At 45.2% G+C, this 19,916-nt stretch overlaps 1 protein-coding gene across 2 annotated transcripts in view; it reads left to right on the forward strand.

The window, feature by feature from the left end:
• Positions 1-5,327: 5,327 nt before the first annotated feature.
• FLI1 (Fli-1 proto-oncogene, ETS transcription factor) overlaps positions 5,328-19,916 on the forward strand; it is a 76,945-nt gene continuing 62,356 nt past the window's right edge. The window contains exon 1 of one of the 2 annotated variants that reach the window (XM_082493795.1): positions 5,328-5,455. Coding sequence is in view for 1 of the 2 variants with exons in the window: in XM_082493794.1 (XP_082349920.1) it covers positions 7,038-7,055 (18 nt within the window). In the remaining variant the exon portion in view is untranslated. Of the gene's footprint in view, positions 5,456-6,072; positions 7,056-19,916 lie in introns of those variants that run through there. The other variant, XM_082493794.1, reaches the window with a different exon arrangement.

Here is a 19,916-nt window from a genome sequence, read left to right on the forward strand (position 1 = left end):
CATCACCCCTGCTTTTCCCCTCCTTTCCTCCGCCGCGCCTGGGGATGATAGTTAAAATAGTCTCCCGAGGGGGGATATTTAAGGCAGTTCCCCAGAAGCTGCCCTGGGACGGCTTGGAACCCCGCAGACCCGGAGCTTTTAGGGGAGGCAGGGTGCTCGCTCCCCGCTCCGACCTCCTGGAGAGTTTTTGGGAACTGCGTGGTGCCCTTTGCGAGCTTGTGCGGAAAGTGGTCTCCAGCCCAGACCTTGGACGATGGACTTTCCTCCAGGGAGGAGCCACCGTGCAAGCGCGGGACTTCTGGCTTTAAAAATGGATTTCGTGCAGCCATAAAGTTTGTGGTACCGTACAAAGAAGCATATTCATGAAGGCAAAATAGTCTGGGTGGCTGGAAACAATATTTGGTTTGTTCTTGCTTTCACTCTGCCTGGAAAGTTTACAGAAGCCCTAAAGAGAGAGGGGGGGTTAATTTTTTTTTTTTTTTTTTTTTTTTAAGGACAAAGCACTGAGATTTTACTTTGGAGAGGCCAATACGTAGGCTGCTGACAACCCTGACACGGACACGTTATCTTTCCCGCTGAACAGTAGCAGCCAGAGGCTGCTCGGGGACAGGTTGCAAGGAAAAAATATCCCGTTATTTCCTTTTTTTTTTCTTTTTTTTTTTTTTAAACCAAAAGCAATCTCGCAGCGGAGATGGTGCCTGATGAATCAGCAGAGGGGAAGGCGCTACACGGGTGTCATCCCACAGGTGCTCGGGGATGCGTGGACGCTGGGAATGCGGCTGTGGAGCAGACAGAAACCTGCACCACGCTCTTAAGAACAGCTAGAGAGCCTTAGCCTGGCAGAAAAAGGGAAAAACAAAGCCTTCATGTTTTTTTTTTTTCCAGTTCAGGTAGTAGTATTCTTACTGAGAGCATCCTCTAGCGTATTATTCGTTTCTGCCTCGTTTTTTTTTGTTTGTTTAGTTTGTTTTGTTGTTTGTTTTGGGGTTTTTTTTTTGTTTGTTTTGTATTTTTTTTTTTTTTTCAATTCCCGGTATTTCAGTTTCTCCCACCCGGGGTCGGGAGAATGGGACCAAGCACCTCCAGAGAAGGTGGGAATTGCAGTAGCTTTGTCGGCAGGGGTAGAGTGGGCAGAAGCTGAGCCCTGAGCTCTTACGTCATTTTCACACTTTGTGATGATTAATCTACGTATACACCGAATCATTCTCTTTCTTGGGGGGGGTGGGGGTGGGGGGCGCTCATTTATTGAGGCAGAAACTCTGCTAAGTTGTTAGACTTTAGCAAGTCGTTGATTAATGCCTTATGACAACTTGGTGCTTAAGGATTTAGTTCTTGTTTGCACCTACCTTTCTACTTTAAATAGAAAAATCCCTTTCCATTTCCCGGTGTGCAGCGGATCTCGCCTGACTTTTTTCCCGTGCTCAATCCCAGCCCTGCGTGGGGAAGGGCTGGCATTGTTTCTTCCCCTCTTTACCTTCAAGACACGGTTTGAATTTAGGTGAAAAAGGTGGGAGAAACGCTTTTTCTCTCCTGGAAATGCAGCATGTTGGAGCTTTCTAAAATAAACCAGGCTCTCGGGCACAAGGGACAAACCGTTACAGTGACCCCCGGCTTTAGACAGCAGCGTTCAACCAACGACCTCCCCAAATCCTTGACCTTCCAATGGCTCCATTCTTTCACAATTTACAGAAGAACGCCCCCCACCAACATGCTGGATCCAGGGAATTTTGTATTCTAGTCTTTCCTATGCTCTGCTAGCCCTGTGTTTAGAAAGAGGGGAGGTGTGGAGGGAAAGGGGAGCAAAAAGGGAAGAAATAGAAGGCGAATGCTAAGGGGGAAAAATGCTTTAAATCTTTCCTGCAAATCTCCAAATATATGAAGTCTGAGGGAACAAATTCAAAGCAGGCACGGACGCCTGAAGAGAAGTTAGAGAGAAATATTCTGTTCCATTCAAGCGCATCAAGGGTCTAGCTGAAGTCTTGTTTGGCTAAGGTCAGACGAGACTGGGTTCTCCAATAAAAATAAATCTCAAATTAATTATGGCCTCAAGCGAGGGGCCAGACGTTTGGAGCTAGTGCACTGCAGTCTGTTTTTTTGGCCTTCAGTATTTTTGTTTTTCTGTGCCTTAGCTTTTCAATAATTGCGGGATGGGGGAGGAAGGGAGGGCGGGGGCTGTTTTATTGGGACATGGAGCTCAAATAAAACTAACCAGGACACTGCTTACCCCACTCTTCGCATAATTACGCTGCAGCTTCAAAGCTACTGCATCTTCTCCACGCCATTTCTAAGACATTATGTTTTATTTAGTACCGATTAGCAGTGAATAACTTTCCGCCTTTAAGTTCCCAAATCGCATGGGCTGTTCCCCTGCACCAAGAGGCGGGAGGGACCCGATCCTTCATTTGTGGGGCTGGAAAACGCTACCGATTCCTTTTTATTGCTAGCTGAAAAGCAGAGGTTTGCCCAATTAGTTTAGTTTAGAATCGGCATTCGTTTCTGGGGATCAAATCCCAGGGCTGTAGTGTGGGTTTTTTGCTTGTAAGAATATGGGTTTAGAAAATAAACAAAACACATTGCGTTTTTCATTCTGCAACGGAGTCGGTGCCAGAGGAAACTCAGACCCGGAAATTTTACACATTCACTGAAGCTGGTGGAGATTTTCCCTCTAGGACAGACTGAAGCAGAATAGACCATGGCCTTCTGCAAATACAGCTCCGGGCAAAGAATGATGGTAAATATTGTAAATGCGTTTAAAAAGGATAGAATATACAGGGAGGTTTTTATATACAACATACATACACAATATACCTAAGGTATGTGTGTGTAAATAGATATATATAGAGAGAGAGAGCTAGTTTAAAAAAAGAGGACACTTTGTCACAATTAGTGGGTACTTAGTGGGAAATGAGCCACTTTCAAGCGACAAAGTCAGGGCGTGGCTGCTGGTTTCTGGGTATATCCCCCCCATTCACCGCGACAGTTCAAAGTGACAGTCCCAGGCTGGGGCTTAACGAGAGCTCAGCTGATGCTGTTCGGGTAAGAGGGTAAAATAAGACAATCCCCTTTCCCATCCTCCGAAAAGAATATTTCTAACCTGCGACTGAGGCCCCGGGAAGGTTTTCATTATGTTTATTCCTATAGAGTAACTAGACGGTTTTAATTATGAAGTGATGACCACTAATCCCGCGTGAATTAGAGACAGAAAATCCGCATCTTGGAGGTTATGTAGTCCCGCGAAGGACTGGCATTGAACTACACCGAGGGCTTAACTCCTTTGATACTGGACGTGAAATAATCACGGGCCAAATTCCCCCCAGCGTATCCTTAGTAATTTCAATCGGATCACGCAAACCCGGCGTTTTCACCTTCTCTGTGTGAGCCTGGAGTCGGTGTAACCCAATTATAAGGACGAAAAGAGGAGGTGGGGACATACCAAGCGCTTGAGATCAATATTGAACTAATTAAAAACTTGGGTCGAGAATTTAGTTTCATTCATAAGCGGAGTGAAGAAAAAAACAATAATTGAGGAGTAACCGATTTCTACCAGCCTGTCCCAATGTAAGCATTTGAAATCTTCCGTGGTTGCCAAGATCAAATGATTTTCCAGATGTCTGGTGGTAACCACATTAAACAGATCATAATTCCTTTACTGTATATACATATGCATCCAAAAGTTGAGCATGAGATTAAAAGTTGCGCACATTGATCAGCACCGTGCTCGGCGACGGGTTTGCTTTCCCCTGCCTGGCTTTGCTCCCTTCCTCTCAAACAGTTAAATACCCAAAGTCACTGAACAATCACCTAGGGTGATTCAGAGCTTGGCACGCGGAGTTTATGAATATTCCAGCCTTTTCCAAAAAGTTTGAGATAACTTCGAGGGTGGTTGTTGGTTTGTTGTTGTTTTGTGGTTGGTTTGTTTTGTTTGTTTGTTTTTTTTTTTTTTTTTAGGGAGTGAGAAAAAAAAAAGATGAAGCAAATGTTCTATTGTTACATTATTTGGGAGGAAAATAGTAGATTGTTCGTCTTGTCTGTTACAATGTTTAACAACTTCGCTCATTACCTTATCTCTTGGACTTTTGGCAAATCTCATTTTAGACCAAACACAAGAACTAAAGCAGGGAACAACCCTGATGGACCCGATCTAACAAGTGACCCGAACAAGCTTCATTTCGAGCCATCCTCAGACATGCAAAATAAGCCCCTAGGGGTCACGGTGCCCGTCTGGCAATAAAATGCAGAGTTGTGCTCCTAAAATATCTCTAGGTGCGATGAGAAAGTGGGGGGGTGGGGGGGTGGGGTGTCTGTTTGACATCTTCCAGCCTTTGGGAGCACGGGCGATCTGTTGCGAGTGCCGGACTGGTTTGTCTCTTGAGCCCGGAGCTGGGCAAAGGCTGTTTTGCAAATGTTGGGCTCTTCTCCCATCAACCGGGCAGGTTTTCAGGTGGTTTCTCCTTGCCGCTCTCCGCTCCCCGGCTCTCCCCCACCGTCCAAGACCTGTCGGTCACGCAGCCTAAAACCAAAATGCTCTGTGAGGTCCGTGGATGACAGAGGCTCCTTCCAGGGTATTTTTTTTTTTTTCTTCCTTTCGCGGTTAAGATCCTCAGCCTGTCCTCTCCCTCACCCCCCACCCCCGTTGTTTTTCGGGGTTGGTAGAGAGTGTTGTCTAGAGAGGAAACCATTTGGGTTTTGAAAGGATGCGTTTCACTCTTCCCTTTAACCTCTTGCTTTTCTGGTTGCTGCAGCAGCCTGCCATGTGGTAAGGCTGAAGGGGGAGTGAGTGGAGAAGAGAGTATTTGCGGGGGGGGGGGGGGGGGGGGGACAGGGGAAAAGAAAGAGTAATGAGGAAAGCAAAGGGTTAACCGTGATTTCTTTTAATTGAACTCCAGTTCTTGTGGCCCTAGGCAAGGGGGGACCTGACCCCGCTAGCAGCATCCAGATGTGCGGCTCTCCGGGGACCCCAGCGCAGACCCCTGGATTGTAAAGCAGACAGGGGGAGGACGGGGGTGGGGGGAGAGGGAAGGCGGTCGGGCTGTCCCCTCTGCTCCCCCCAACGCCCCCCCTTCCTTCACCTCCTGGCTGCAGACGGCCTCAATCGCTGGCAAGCAGCAAGCCAAAACCTCCAGGTCTGGTCACGTTCAGTCCCGTGTCTGCATCTGAACTAAAAAATTGTAGCTGAATTGATGAGGCTAATTTCAGAGGAGGGGGGAGGGAGGGGAGGGAGGGGCAAGGGGGATCTCTCTCCTGCCAGCTTCGGTCTTGGAGAAATAAAGTATTAATAAGGCATCTCTGCCACAGCCGGGTAGAAACACTAGTGGCATTATTGCATTTCCCTTTTGGAAGGGGCGGGTGCAGAATAACTTTGGATATAACTTTTATTCCCCCCCCCCCCCCTCCCCGTGGTTGGACTAAAGACAGGGGGAAACAAAAAGACTGGACACAACTGGCACTGGACAAGGTAATCCTCTCCACCGAGAGATCTGACGTGCAGGATTGTCCTCCTGCCTTGACACTCTTCTTTCTTGGCTTCACCCTCCTTTTATTCCACCCTCTGCTCTTTTCCTCGGGCTGCAGCAGTTTGCAGAAGTGGGGAATAAAGGACGCCCAAAGTGTTGCATGATGTGTTCCGCTGTTAGCTGCTTGTTATTTTTGCAAGGGAGGGGGGAAGCGGGTGAGCTGGACAGGCGCGTATTGTCTCCTTTCCTCGGGTCCTTTGGAGGGTTTCAGCCTTTCCCGGAAAAAGGAAAGCGCGTTTCTTTTCTGGTGATCGTTCCGTTTGAATGAAAGGGAGAGAATTGTACGTCAAGGGCTCGCCAGGTCTAAAATGAGATGTAAAGGCTGGTGGTTGGGTTTTTGCAGTGCCCGTTCTGACATGGCATCCGGGAACGGAAAATTCAGCTGATCTGACAATTATTGTAATTTTTTATCATTTTTAGCTTATAAAGTGTGTCCGTCCGTCCCCTCCTCCCCCCCCCCCCCCCCCTCCCCCAGTGGGGTTTTAACAGCTTAGCGATAAACTTGCCCTGTGAGAGGAGGCTGGGGAAGGTACTCCCAGCCCCTGAAGTGAAATGGATGGACTTCATCCCCCTCGGTATCCTTGATTCAGAGCCCGATATCCCAACCCTCGAGACGACTGGGAGTGAAGGGAAGGGGTGAAAGTGGAAAAGAGCCTCCGCTTTCCTGCAGCCCCGTTTCCAGCCTGTGTTTAATTGCTGGAGTCATTTGTCTTGCATTATTGCACTTACCGCTCATTTCTGGCAGGGACTGGACCCTCGTCTCACACTCCTCGCTGGGAGGCGTGAAGCAGAGGGGCCGAAGTACGTTTTAAATACGTTTTAATCGCCAGACTTTTTATTTTCTTTCTGCCTGCTGCGACCGAATTGTATTTACGGTTTTCTCCCCTTAATTTTTGCCTGTGACTGGAAAACGCATTAATAAAAAAATCTGTGGGAAGAGACGGAAATTCAGTGAGTCAGGCTAAAGCCGCTCCAGCCAAAAAAAAAAAAAAAAAAAAGCAAAAAACATTAAACTAAACTGTGGGATGACACACGTCGCTCGCTAATACGGTCTGGGGTGCAAGGCAAGGTCTGCGTTGGACTGGCTGCCCTAGCGACAAACAAGAGCTGACAGAGGTAGCTATTGTTCTGCCCCTTCTTATCTAAATGGAGCAAATATCCTGTATGTAAAATATATATATTTTGATCAAGAAGGCTGGACCAGCGGAGAGACGCAAGGTTCCTCCTCGAGTGAGTGACTTCACTTCCCAAAATTAGCAGAAAAAAACGTTTCATCCGGTTAACTGTCTCTTTTTCGCTCTGCTGCAACAACCAAAGTTAAAAAAAGAGAGAGACAGAGAGAGAGGGAGGGAGGGAGAGGGAGAGAGGAGGAGAGGGGATACAGAGAGAAAAGCAAAACCGCTGGAAGGGCAGAGAGAAAAGCGAAAAGAGAGAGAAGGATAACAAACTTCAGGAGGCTTCGGTTGCAGGCTAAACCGGGTCAATGTGTGGAATATTGCTGGTACCGGCTGGAAGTTATTCTAGATGGACGGCACTATTAAGGTAAGGGGGGCAGGAGTGGCCGGGGGACCCCTCCGGCCGGCGGGAGGGGGGGGGGTTGCGGGGAACGGGCGCGGAGACTGGGGTCCGGCTCCCTCCCTCCGCCCCGGAGCGGCCGGTCTCTTCTCCTCCTCCTCCTCACCCTCCTCCTCCTCCGCCGCAGCGTGTCGGGGCTCTCCCCTTCGCCTCCCCCGGTGCCCGGGAGGCTTCGCAGCCGGGGTACCCCCGCGGAGGGGGGCCGAGGAGGGGCCCCGGGGACCCGCCGGGCTCAAAGGCGGTGACAGCTCCTGTCCCCGGGGCTAGGGGGTGGGGGGGCGGCTCGGGCCGGCGGCAGCGGCGAGAGTGGCTCCGAGCCGGCCCCAGATGTGAGCCCCTGGCTCTGATTTCCTCGCCCGGCCATGCTTGAAATGCACTGCTGGTTCTGGTGGTCGCCCGTGTGTTTCCTCCAGCAGTTGTGTTTTTGTTTTTTTTTTTTTTTTTTTGAGGGGAGAGAGTGCGATTTGGAGGGCGGTTTGGAGGAGAAACATCACCCTAGCTTGGGGCGAGGCAGGGGGAAGGGGAAGCAAAGAGTGTGGCAAAAAACCACGAACATAACCAACCTCTGGTGGCCTTGAGCAACCAAGAATGCTGCTGGGGCTTGGCGAGTGGTTCCCCCTCCTTTCCCCCCATCCAACCGGCCAGTCCTTCAGCCTCTGCAAAGATAACCCAAGCCTTTTCCAAGCCCCTTGAGGTGGCTAATGCTGTTTCTCAAAGCCTAGGCAGCAGAGAGTTAGCTTTCTTGCTTTGGGGGACCCTTGTGCAATTCTTACGGGCTCTTCTTGAGGGAGCGCTATAGTACAGAAGCAGCTCGAGCAGAAGAGCCTTGAAGCGAGAGACGCTGTGGGTGTGTTTGGGTTGGAGGATTTCGAAAGATGCCTATCGCCTGGGTGGGGTGTTGATCTCTTCTTAAAAGTCTTTTTTTTTTTTTTTTTTTTTTGCTGACCTGGGGAGAAAGAAGCTGCAAACGGGCAGGAACTGAAACTTTCTCCCTTAGGTTGCAGCTTGTGACAAGTGCACTGTTTGGAAGGGTCTCAAAAGAAGGGGGAGGGAAGGAGATGGGCAGGAAGACAAAATGGAAAGAGGGAACGAAAGGGTGAATGTCGGAAAGGAGGAGAGAAAGCAGGAGCGTTGAAAGCACAAAATTTGGGAGGTATGGCAAGAATAAGACATGTCTCCCCCACCACCTCCTCAGATCTGTAGCAAAAGTAACCCAGGCCTCATTCAGCATACGTTTAGTGCACCACAACCTTCTTTGATTTGTGGAGCCCTAAATATTGTGCAGTGAAAGTGCAGAAATTTCCCATCTGTACATTTGGTGCAGTGCACACATGGACTTGCTTTTCTGCACAGGCCACGAGCCCCCTGCGCCATCCTCTGAAAGGTGCTGAAGTATTCCCATGACCCACGTAGCCCCATGGTGCCTACAGGGAACTCCTCCTCTGCCCAGTCACCCCCTGTTGCAAAGTATTATTGCTAACCCCCCTCCCCAACCCCCTCCTGGTTTGGAGATGAGGAACTGTGACACTTAGCAGTCACGTTGGAGAGGCTGTGGGGAAAGGAGGAACTCGGCCGCATCCCAGGTCACTGCCCCGGCTCCTGGATCTGCCCGCTGACTGCTCTGCAGCCTGTTCTTACATCGTGCTGCTTCACTTGTAGTTCCGAAATAATTTGGCTGTTCGAGCTAAGACAGACGGCATCCAGATACACCAGAGTCTCCTTTTGGGTTCGTTTACTGAGCAATCCCAGGATCATCAGCAAGTTGCTGCAGGTCCCCACGTCCTGTTTGCCTCCTCCTATAATGTACCCCTTTTCTGTACCATCCATTTAGATCAGTGTTCCTTTAGTGCCTTCAGGATTATCTGAGATTTCTTGCAAATTTTCCTACCGGGGAGAAAAAGAGTGAGTTCCCAAGGAATATCAGACCCATGCACTGACAGACTTGCTGCAGTTCACCACTAAAAGGAAGGGGTTAGGCCACCTTGCCTAGCTTTTCTCAGGTGAAGGGCAATGGGAGAGGATGTGGCTTGAGATGCTTACATGTTTTTAATGTGCTGAGGTCTATATATAACCTGTGGTTCAGGGTAGATTTTCTAAATCCTAGGACACAGTGAAGCAAACCTGTACTGTGTCCAGAGGAAAGCAATTTAAAAGCAATTGTATCCTTAGGTCTGCTGTCACGTAGGCTGTACGCATTGATTTCTCAAAGCTGTGCATTTGGGTTGGGAAATAGTATGGCAGGAAGATGCACGTTAAGTGACTAGAGAGCAAGAAAAACACAGAAAAAGGCTCTTTTATTATCTAGAGCAAGAACACAGTGAGGGACCACATGAAATCTGTGTACTGGCGTGGTTAAGAAGCGCTTCCCTCCGTAAACTCAGAAATATACCTGCCTGTGTAGAAGATAAATGCAGTGCAGAATAGATAGAGAAGGCTATGCATTCTAGGTGATTGTCTTCAATTTAAAAAATACAAGTCATGCTTTTTCAAGCCTACACAAAACTATTCCACGGACTAATTATTTTAATTGAACCAAAGACTTTTAACTGCACACTTGGCAGATGCAGAAGGAGTCTGAGTCCAGTCTACTATAAAAATCTCTTCCTTTACCCTGTGATCCCCAATACTATGCCTGTACTTTCCTCTTAATCTTTTTATGTCATTCAGAAAGCGTTTTGACAACAGACTCTCTGATGGCTGTTTTTGCCTACTTAAATGCAAACCTGCTTAACTGCAGAGTAACTTCGCAGTAAAGGGGTAAATCCACTGTAGGCTTGAGCTGTCCTAACGGCTCACAATCGCATGCTCCTGGGGAAACAGAGCATGGTCAGAGAGTAGATGTGGTCAAGATGATCCTGAGCTACATTTACATCCTTTGTGGACTTTTTGCGCAAGTGTGTATTGAAGTTGTTTTCAGAGTTTTTTAACCCAAAGCTCAGGGAATGCCATGGCTATAAACATATACTATGAGATCAATTCAGGACTGTAAGTCATCTTTCCCCATCACGCACTGACTTACGTCACGTGTGATACTGCTGAGCCAATGTACCAGGTCTAGGATGTGTCTTTATTTCTTCATAAATAACTATTGATCTGGAGGGGAATTAGATCACTTACTGAGGTGGAGGGATGCATTTTTTACTGCATTCTCCAAATAATCTGTTTAATACCTGACTGGAGGTGGACTGGTGGACTTGAAAAGTAACCTCTAGACCAGTGTTCTAAGGTCTTTTATGGAGAAAGAAGTGCAGCAAATATTTATCTTTATTAGGTCATTTCCATATTCAGTTCATATTCTGTGAACAACACTTGCAGAAGATGGTTTGGAGCCAGTGAAACTCACGACACCTAATGTTTGTGCTAATTTTAAATAGTCAATAACATTTTTATTGTATGCCTCCAGATACTTCAAATCATATCTTCTTTGGGATAACATCCCACTTTGACATAACTGACATTGTGTTTGGGGGGTTTGGTTTATATTGCCTCAAACGGAATCAAAAAAGGGTACACATTTAATCTCAGCAAGATGCCCATGCATGGACTTCCTCACACTAGCAAATGGTGTGGTTTCAAACTGATTTAATTGTTTCAGTTCCACTTTACATGTGGACAATAATTCAAGTAAATACACTTGCCAAAGCCTGACTGTTATTAAAAGAAGTGCATTTTGTTTAACTGCTGCCTTCATTCTGTGAAAACATGTTTATCCGTATGTTCTGGACATAAGAGACCATCTGAAGGCTATTCAATGAAAATTTTGCATTACTCAAGTAGATGACAACCATACTTGTCTCCTTCCATGAGAAGACAACTTGTATGTTGGTGTTGCTATAGCAAAGGGTGGGGTAGGGTTTCTATTGCAATCACTGTTTCTTGTCGTTTGTGAACTGTAGGCGTTTGCCTCTTGTCCTGAAACTTGGCCATCAAGATCTCAAACTAAGAACATGTTTCTTTTTTGAGCAAATTGAAATGTCTGTTTTGCCATTTTTAAATTGCCCTGGCTTTGGCCTTTTAGAGCTGGCCTTTCCTGGCAAACAGGCATTGACTCCTAGGGCAAGACTCCTAATCTCCAGACTGGGAAAAAAACATAATCACAAAGATGTTTGCTTAGCGGAGACTTTCTATGTTGCTGTCCCTCAAAAGCAATTTTTAACAAAACCATCTGAAATTTCTAAGTCATAAATGGTGATATTCCCTGATATCCTAGTCCCTAGTCAGGTGACATTTGTATTGTATAATGGTTTTCTAATACACAACAGCAAAAAAACCCATTAGAAATGTTTTGTAATGGGGATATTTTTATAATGCTACTTTGTTTTCCGTCCAAGATCTGTATGCAAATGCGTTCCTTTTGCCATAGTATGAACTTGCAGTCACGCCGTAGTGCTGGGTGCTGTTGGCTCGAGGTGTTGAGAACTAACTCCTGTTTGCTACGCAAGTAAAACACTAGGGAAGTTATTTCAGAGTTGGTAAACTGAGTAGCTCTGCTGCTCTGTAGTAGAATTGTTCCTGCTATGGGAAGGAAGATTAGTCTGAAGCAAACCTAATACACAACAAAACAGTGCCAACTGCTTAGGTTTTAGGCACTTGGGATTTCACTCAGAGGCTATAAAGAGGTGCTGAGAGCCTTGTATAGTTTCTCTCTACCACTGTGGATTTTACCCTAACAGGATGTGGTCACTTTAAGTAGTAGCATGCATGTCTTGAGAATTTCATGCTTTTATTTTAGTTATTTATTTTAATTTTGTGATACTCCTGCTGTAGGATGGGTGTAGGGGAAGGCCCAGCTTCTATCACTCCTTGCAGCATTTCTTCTAAGGAGAGTTTTGCTGGAGTCTTGGTGTGTAAGAGTAGTCGTTGGAGTATTATGAGAAAGGGACAGAAATCAAGAGAAGCAAAGAATAAGGTTGCACCTCAAAGTGAGGCCTTAGATGACATGCTGATAAGGTGAGATGTGCTGGGGGAAGGGCATTTGTAGCAATTCTTGCAGGAAGCAGAGTTTATTTTCTTCAGGTCTCTCCTTCCTGGTCTTACAGAAGGCTTTCCTCTTGATTTCGGTTCTCATCTTCTCGGGATCAGGCCAAGAATGTATAACCACAGCATCTTTAATTCTTTTTCTGTAAAACAACAGCGTGTGAAGTTCTTTTACAGCACCCCATAAGTAGCCTTTGAAAAATGAAAGTTTCTCATTCTGCTGGAGTTTACTTGACCACTTAAAGAAAGACCGTATGTCCCATCTCAGTGCAAACATGCACAAGCAGGAAAATTAAAGGAGCCAAGGGAGCCTTAACTTCAGATTTTCAGATATTTGTGGGTTTGCTAAACACCTAATGCTGGAGAAGCACGGTGTTAGTACTAAACAGTGTGTGAATGTGTGCATGGCTCGCCTAGAAAAAAATGGTCTAATACGTTAAGCTTAGCTCTACTACTTGGTTTGAAGCCAACTTTCCCCCCAAATGTAAAATTCTCTTTAGATCTTTTGTTCTGAATTGAACAACAGATCTATTTCCAATGTCTGTGCCTCCCATGTGCTCTCATACACATGTGAACGTGAGCGCACAATGCATATGTAACACTGGCATGTATATAGAGCTGCCTGCAGCGCACTCCTCAGTTCTACAAAGCCCTGTCACACTTCCATGGGTGATGCCCGAAAACGCTTTCTGAGTGAACAAATGTTTTCTTACAAGGCTGTGAGTGCGTATTTATAGCTGTTTTTGAAAATACAGACTAAAATACCACCACGCGAGTGTGGTTTTCTGCCTCCTTCTGGAAATAATTCGCCTGATGGCAAACCCAAGTCTTTGCAAACCTGTGTGCTGTCATCGCAGAGCCCTGGGCAGTCAGGGTGCCCATCAAGTAACATCACCAACCTAAATTGTGCTGCTATAAACAGCAACGTATGGTACAGGACAATATATCATCTACTCTCCTGAGTTCCAAATATCAAAGCCTTCAAAATGTTAATGCACCTACTGCTTATTTTCTTTCTTCCTCTCATTACCCAGGCCACATAATTACTGATGCGTATCTACACAGCTAGTAACACTGATCTAGAAACCTGTCTCTTGTAGTAAAGCCACAAGCGTTACCTCCCTCCTCCCCCACCTCCGCTACCAAAAGCTTTTCCTTTAACTGTAAGACAGAGACCTAAACAAAAGGGATGTATGTTACTGTTGAAGACATTTAAGTATGTCCTGATAAACCTTCTGTTCCTCCAGCGACAAACAGCACCAAAGGCAAAACTTTGAAATAATGACCTGACAGGGACCATCAGTATTTGATACCAGAGACACTTTGATGCATCTAATTCTGTTTTGCTTCCATGTTTTGAAGCCAGTGCCCTAAAAATAGGTACGTAAGTGCATATTTATCTAAGTCAGCAAGCAGCTTGATTTGTAAAGGTACTGTCAGCCTGTAACTCTCATTAGCTTCTGAAGGTAACTATTCCCTCTGAAAACCAGGCTGCTTTATAGGTGCTTAACGAAGTATTTTGATTCTGTATGTAAACATGTTGAGTAAGATTTGCAAAACTGGCTAAGGGGCATTGAGTATACAACTCTCGCTGGAAATAGATGGGAGAAGAAAGGCTAAATCCCACAGGCGCCTTTGCAAAATCTCAGCCTTTGCTTCTCTTCAGCATTGGCATGATGCTGAAAAGAAAATGACCCTGGCTCTTCATGTCTATCAGGCATTCTTTCTTTTCCTGATTTTTTCTAAAATACGGTCAGAAATGCAGCTCAGCAGAGGCTCCTGTAGTAAATTCCATGGATATAGCTAAGCTTACAGGTTTATTTGCATATACCTGGTTCCTGTTCTTCCAGCATAGACCAGATTTCAACCGATCACAGGGCTGTAAAGGAGCAAGAAACAATTAAAAAAAAAAAATATATATATATATAACTCCTCACCCCCACCCCAGCCTAACAAAGCTGCACACCCAGGAATTGAACGTTAGCATACTGGCCCACACTTGTCAATCATGCAGAGGGAGTGAAAATAACATAACGGGCAGGAGAGCCTTTAATTAGTCATTTGCTGTTTTCTCACTCAGAAAAAAAACTACCCTTCTTAACTAATTCTGGTTTTGATCTGAGGAGATAAATCAGCAAGAATACAGTTTTTTAAGCTGGTTGATTAGTGAAAAAAAGAAACTGGAGTAAGGTACGGTGGGGTCAGTGGAAGGTGTGGTGAGTTCAGGAAACTGATTTTTGTATGATGAGAAAATTCTTATTTGAACGTTTTTTACAGCAACTTTCTTTTAAAAAAAGAAGATAAGGAAAAGATTAGGAGAGGTTAAAATACCCTTTTTAGAGCTAAAAGCAGAATTTGGCTTTCTGGTTTCTTCTGAATAGCTCTTCTTGTTGTTCCAAGCTTGATTGACTTATAACTGCATCTGAACCAACCTCACATCAGTTCCTTTTTATCAGCCAAAGTGAGACTTCCTGTGCTCCACAGTCTGGTTTCCTGATGTGTTTCCTTTTTCCTTTTAACAGAACAAAGGAAACTGTAACTCCTCCGCTGCTCCTGTTCCAAATCTCCTTGGGACTTCGTATAATGTTAGCATCGAACATTTGCCTTTTATTTTTTCTCTTCCCAGTCTCTGAGTCAGGCTGCCTAGAGTGATAGTGCCCTCTTCATATCTACTTGAGTTTTGCATTGCCAACTGCAGAGGGGCAAGAACTGTGTTGCTATTGAAATGAAGCCACTTCCAGAGCAGTGGGCAGCCACCATGCTCTAGTCTACCGAAGTAAAGCAGAAAAGGAAAATCTCAGTCAAAGACTCTGCATGTTACTAGAGATGTAGGATTTTTAATGTTCTCCTAAAGTAAATAATCAGGTGTTGAGATCTCATTGATTTGCACAGGCTTGTATGTGTGAACTTATTTGGTATTTGAACTTGGGGCTGGAACTTTGTGTTCTGAAACATGTAGGCCCCTGGCAGAAATGCTCCCCAAAATGGTTACACATATACAGTACGGATGGCATTACCCTGGCACATACTACAACTGGCAGCCCTCTTAAACCACCACACTGAATTGCAGTTACTCTCTTCCTACAGCTATTTTTCCCTTAGCTGTTATGGGGCTGCAGTTCTATTTCAGTCCTGCCAATCACATTAGGAATATGCTACAGATGTGAAAGATACAAAATCCAAATTATGCCATGCAGTAAGGAGCCTGTCCCTTGGGAAAGCACCACTTTTCCCCAGCTCCTGCCCCCAACCCAGCTGACAAGCGTACTGTTTTGCTGAGATGCACCGTCCCTTTGTAATCTCGGCATGTCAGACCTGATGCTTTTTCTTTATAAGAATCAGCTTCTTGTTCTCTTGAATGACAAGAATCACTGGTCTTCTTGTTCAGATAGAGGAACGTGATCTCGGATCAGGCCTAAGTAGATGCCTATAAAAGTGCTTCTGAAGACAGCTAAAAGCAACTACAGAAGTATGGAGTTATATGTTAGCACAGAGTTGTATGTTAGCACAGGGTTAAGTGCAAACATGGGCCTGATTCTGAGAAATAGACACTGGATAACTGCAAATTCCCACTGAAATAGTGCAATGCGTTCATGCTTAGGGTTTACCCATTTATCCAAACCACCAGAGCTCAGCAGGCTTAGAAAGGAGAGGGGAAACTGCAAGCTACCAGAATAGGTAGCTTATATCCAAGGTTCATTTATCCAAACCCTCAGCATTCAGGAGTGGCGGTATATGGAATAGGATAAAAGATTCTGGGCTTGGCCTGTTTTCTATATATGCCTTAATGTATGTATGTGGTGTGTAATCTTGAAAGGGTGGCCAGATAGGCAGTGGTTAAAGCAGACTGAAGCAGCAGAGGGATACTGCACCGCATCAGCTAACACAAAGGCAGAGTTTCCAGGGAGCCCTGCTCACCCAAGCCTAAGGGAGGAGCAGGAGCTATGTTACTTGAAGCAAGGAAAAGAATTAACATCATTGCCCTCCTGCAGAATTTGCTTTCTGCAGGTTTCAGTGTAGTGATTTCAGGTTTTCTCATGTAATAACAAAATCCTATGCCTTTACATTGAAAAATGTCGGTTTTTTATCAAATAACTTTGGATTACCTAGGGAAAGGTATCACAAAATGATATCCCTTCTGTAAAATCAGGGGGAAAATCAAGGAAGTTTCACCTTTTCTGCTGTGTTCTGTTTATGGAACAATTTCTATACAGTATAATTCAATTTCCATAAAAACTCCATTGATTTAATCCCTATTAAATTCTGAGGATTTGTCCATGAGGGTCGTGTTGCAGATCAGCTTTTAGGACTGACTCCTGATTAGAACCAGAAGTCGTGACTCATGATTAATTCCTTGTATTATGGTAGTTGTCCCTAGAGGCTCCCACCAAGACGAAGCATGGCACGTAGTTGGAATAAGAGCTCATAATCTAAGCAGGTCAAGTAAAAAAAAACTAGGAGATGAAATGCAGGAAGCAAGCGGTCACTCAGCAAGTCACCATCAGAGATGCAAAGAGTCCTGGTGGCTGTTCACAAGTCCCTGGCATTAGAATTGCCCAGGGATTTGTAGCAGAGGGTGGACCTTAAACACACTTACTTGAGTTTTACCACTGATACACAGAAAAATCACTAGATACATGTACAGGCTCAAAAGCTGGATAGATTGCCACATATAAATTGATCCTAAAAGACTGAAAGTTATTTTGAGTAGGTATCACAGTTGCTGTGGGTGTCTGTGAGGCATAGTGAGAATCTAGACTACAGTTTGTGTAACTCGTGGTCCTTCAGAGACGGTTTGCTGCAGCAAGAATAATTTTTCTGATGATGACACTCCTAACCTGAACTTGCTTGCAAAATTTGTGTGACATGCCTGGTAACGTCCTTCCTTAATTAGATCTAATATGCACATGTATATCTTTCCACAGCACAAATATTTATATTTTGGTGATATTTCTAAGAGCCATAAACTAATACATCTGACTTCACTAGAACCAACCAGGCTTTAAAATAGGCACATGCTGAAGTGATTTGTTAGGCAAGAACTCTCAGCAGCATCCTACAAATATTACCAAAATTGTCTGTAATAGTTCCGCTGTGACAAGAGAAGGAATGATCTTAAGTGAGGAACTGACACAGAGAAAACCCGTGTGTCTTACCAGGATCTGGGGTGGTTTTAGTTGCATATATTTCTTCTGAATCCCATTTTCTACCAGACAAGCGTGTGTGCAAATTTTCTGTGCTATGTTTTATCCGAGTGATCGTGAATTCCCTTGGGACACTAAGATTGTACTTGAAATGCGAGACATCTCTAGTAAGCCGAAGGGAAACTGCTACCATTGCAATGGCCTGTGGCCCAAACTCCAGCTCCTCGCCGTCCGGCCGCGGATTGAGCTTCTGTGCAGAATCTCACAGTACGTTGGTTTTTGCGCTGCAATCTGCCTTCTGCGTTGCATAAACTGGAAGAAGGAGTACAGACAGGTCCAAGCTGAAAAGTATTACTTCTTACCCACGCAGAAATTTTACAGAGGAAGATCTGGAACGGGGCTTTGTCCTGGTACCTTCTAGTCCTTTTCTTCTGAAAAGCAGCTCTGTCCTCCCCTTGACAATGACACTGGGTCCTCTGGATTTTGAGTGGTGTTATAGTGTAAAAACCTTACCCAGTATGCGTCACCACATAACACTTTTTTGGTAAGAAAAGGGTATATCCACTTTTAACTCTTGAGCCCCAACAAACTCGTGCCTGGGGGACACGGTTTCTGCATGTCAGTATTAAAGATGACACTGGTCTCTGTTTTGCTGGTTTCTGCAGGGCACCAGTTATAGGAACCCCTTGCCTTCCCAGCACTTCCAGAGCAGTGGGCAAAGGTTTTAAAAAGTGGATAGAGTTCATCCCCTTTAGAGAGAGAAAGCAATGCACTGAAGTTCAAGCTTGCTTGCAACGAATCCTCTGGATTTGCACTGCTGTGCCTGAGAGCAGAGGTTTTCTCATTCTCACAGAATACGGGGTGGTCATTAATGGATGGAATAAGCTTGCAGTTAGTTCCCTGCTCTTCATTTTTGATATTCTCATATGTCATCTCTACTTCAGGAAGGATGTAATTATGGTTGATCGTTAGTGTTATGAATTATTTGTGCTGCAGTAGTGCCTAGAGACCAGAATGGTCTCTGTTGTGCTAAGCACCATATGTAACGAGATTCTTCTAAATTCCTTAGGAGTGAAGAAAAGTTAAGGCACTTAATTTGAACTCCAGAGTGGAGGCAATTCTTGAGCTCCAAGGTCTGCTGTCAGATGTGACTGTGCTCCATCATTCCTTTCCCAAACACATCAAGGTTTCTGTAAAGGATGGATGGTGTTTTTTTCCACCACCATGGCTCCCCACTGAAAAGGAATTCTGTAACTTTGTCATTCTGAGGGTTGAATACTTTCTTCTGATTTTGGACTGACATTTGCTCATGACTGATTCATGCCTCTCTCATGCCAGCACTACTAGCTTAAACAGCACTTTCCCTTCCCTGACATTATGCCCCCAGTGTATTTACAGACCACTGCCATACCTCTCTCTGTCTTTGTTTTGCTGGGATAAGCAAAAATCTTCAAATCTCTTTCATAACCCCCCCTTCTCCCGTTATTCCTTAGCCCTCAGCTGCACCTGTTCCCCTTTGAATTTGTCTTTTCTCAGCATGAGTCACTGGAGCGGCACACGCTGTTCCCAGTCCTTGGCATTAACACACACTGGAAGAACCCTCCCTGATGCAATTCTGGGATTGTGGTGCCTTTTTTTTTTTTAACTTCTAGTGAGTCAGAAAAATCTGTGAGCAGTTAATTCACTCCAGTCTTTGTCCTCAGCAGTGCCCAACCTGGTTGAGTTAGCTGTTCTGCCACAGGTTTCCTGTATGAGTTCAGGCATTTCACTTCACCTCTCTGTATCTCAGTTTCTCATCTGTAGAAGTCAGCAAATGCTTCCTTTCCTCTCTGCCTTGTCTGGTCGATGCTCTTACAAGGTGAGACTGGTTTCAGTCCTATTCACGAGCAGCAGCTACAGTGATCTCAGTGCAGGCATGTCCTGCAATGCAATGTAACGAACAGAAAGACACCCAGTGGTTCTTGCCGTTATGTTCTTTATTAACATTCAGCAACCTCTACCATGTTCCTGAGATACGGCTATGGCTAGCAAGCTTTTGGGTCATGCACTTATTTGTAAGGTGGGTTTGTAGCATTGCAGCTGTGACGGGCAGGCAGGTTTTCCCTTAGATCAAAGACCATTACGAGCTGTCCAGAAGCAGTAAGAAGGGTGTGAAGTCCAATAGGTTTTCCAGATTTTTGCAGCAAGTGCCCTGGACTGCCTGGTGAAGGAGTCCAGGAGACTACGTGCATGCGCCTGTGAAGCTGCTCCATTGATTCACACACAGAGCACACGCACACAGCTAAAATTTCAGCTAGGCCTAAATACCAGATGTTTTCTTACATAAGCCAAACTTGTATGTGTTTTAAAAAACAGCAGCCAGTACCCGGTCAGGACCCCACTCTGATTGTCTATTTCTTCCATTGATTTCTTACCCTTTCTTTCATACTTTTGCAGCTCTAGGCTTGGTCGTTTCAAAACTAGCAGCTGCAGACTTACAAAAATAAAAAAGAATTAATTAATTAACATAACCCTAAACCACAGAAACCGTATCTTGTGAGCAGCACTTTTCTCACCATGCACTGTTCTGTGCCAGTCTGAAGGAGGTTAGCTGACATGCCGTGGAAACGTGTTTGGAAATGTGTGATGTGGAAGATGTGCGTACACCAGCAAAGAGGTGAAACATGTATGTGACTGAGGTCCGTCTAGCAAAGGAGCAGAAACAGAG

Source organism: Vanellus vanellus (assembly GCF_965231255.1).
Source record: "Vanellus vanellus genome assembly, chromosome: 21".
Lineage (NCBI taxonomy): Eukaryota > Metazoa > Chordata > Aves > Charadriiformes > Charadriidae > Vanellus > Vanellus vanellus.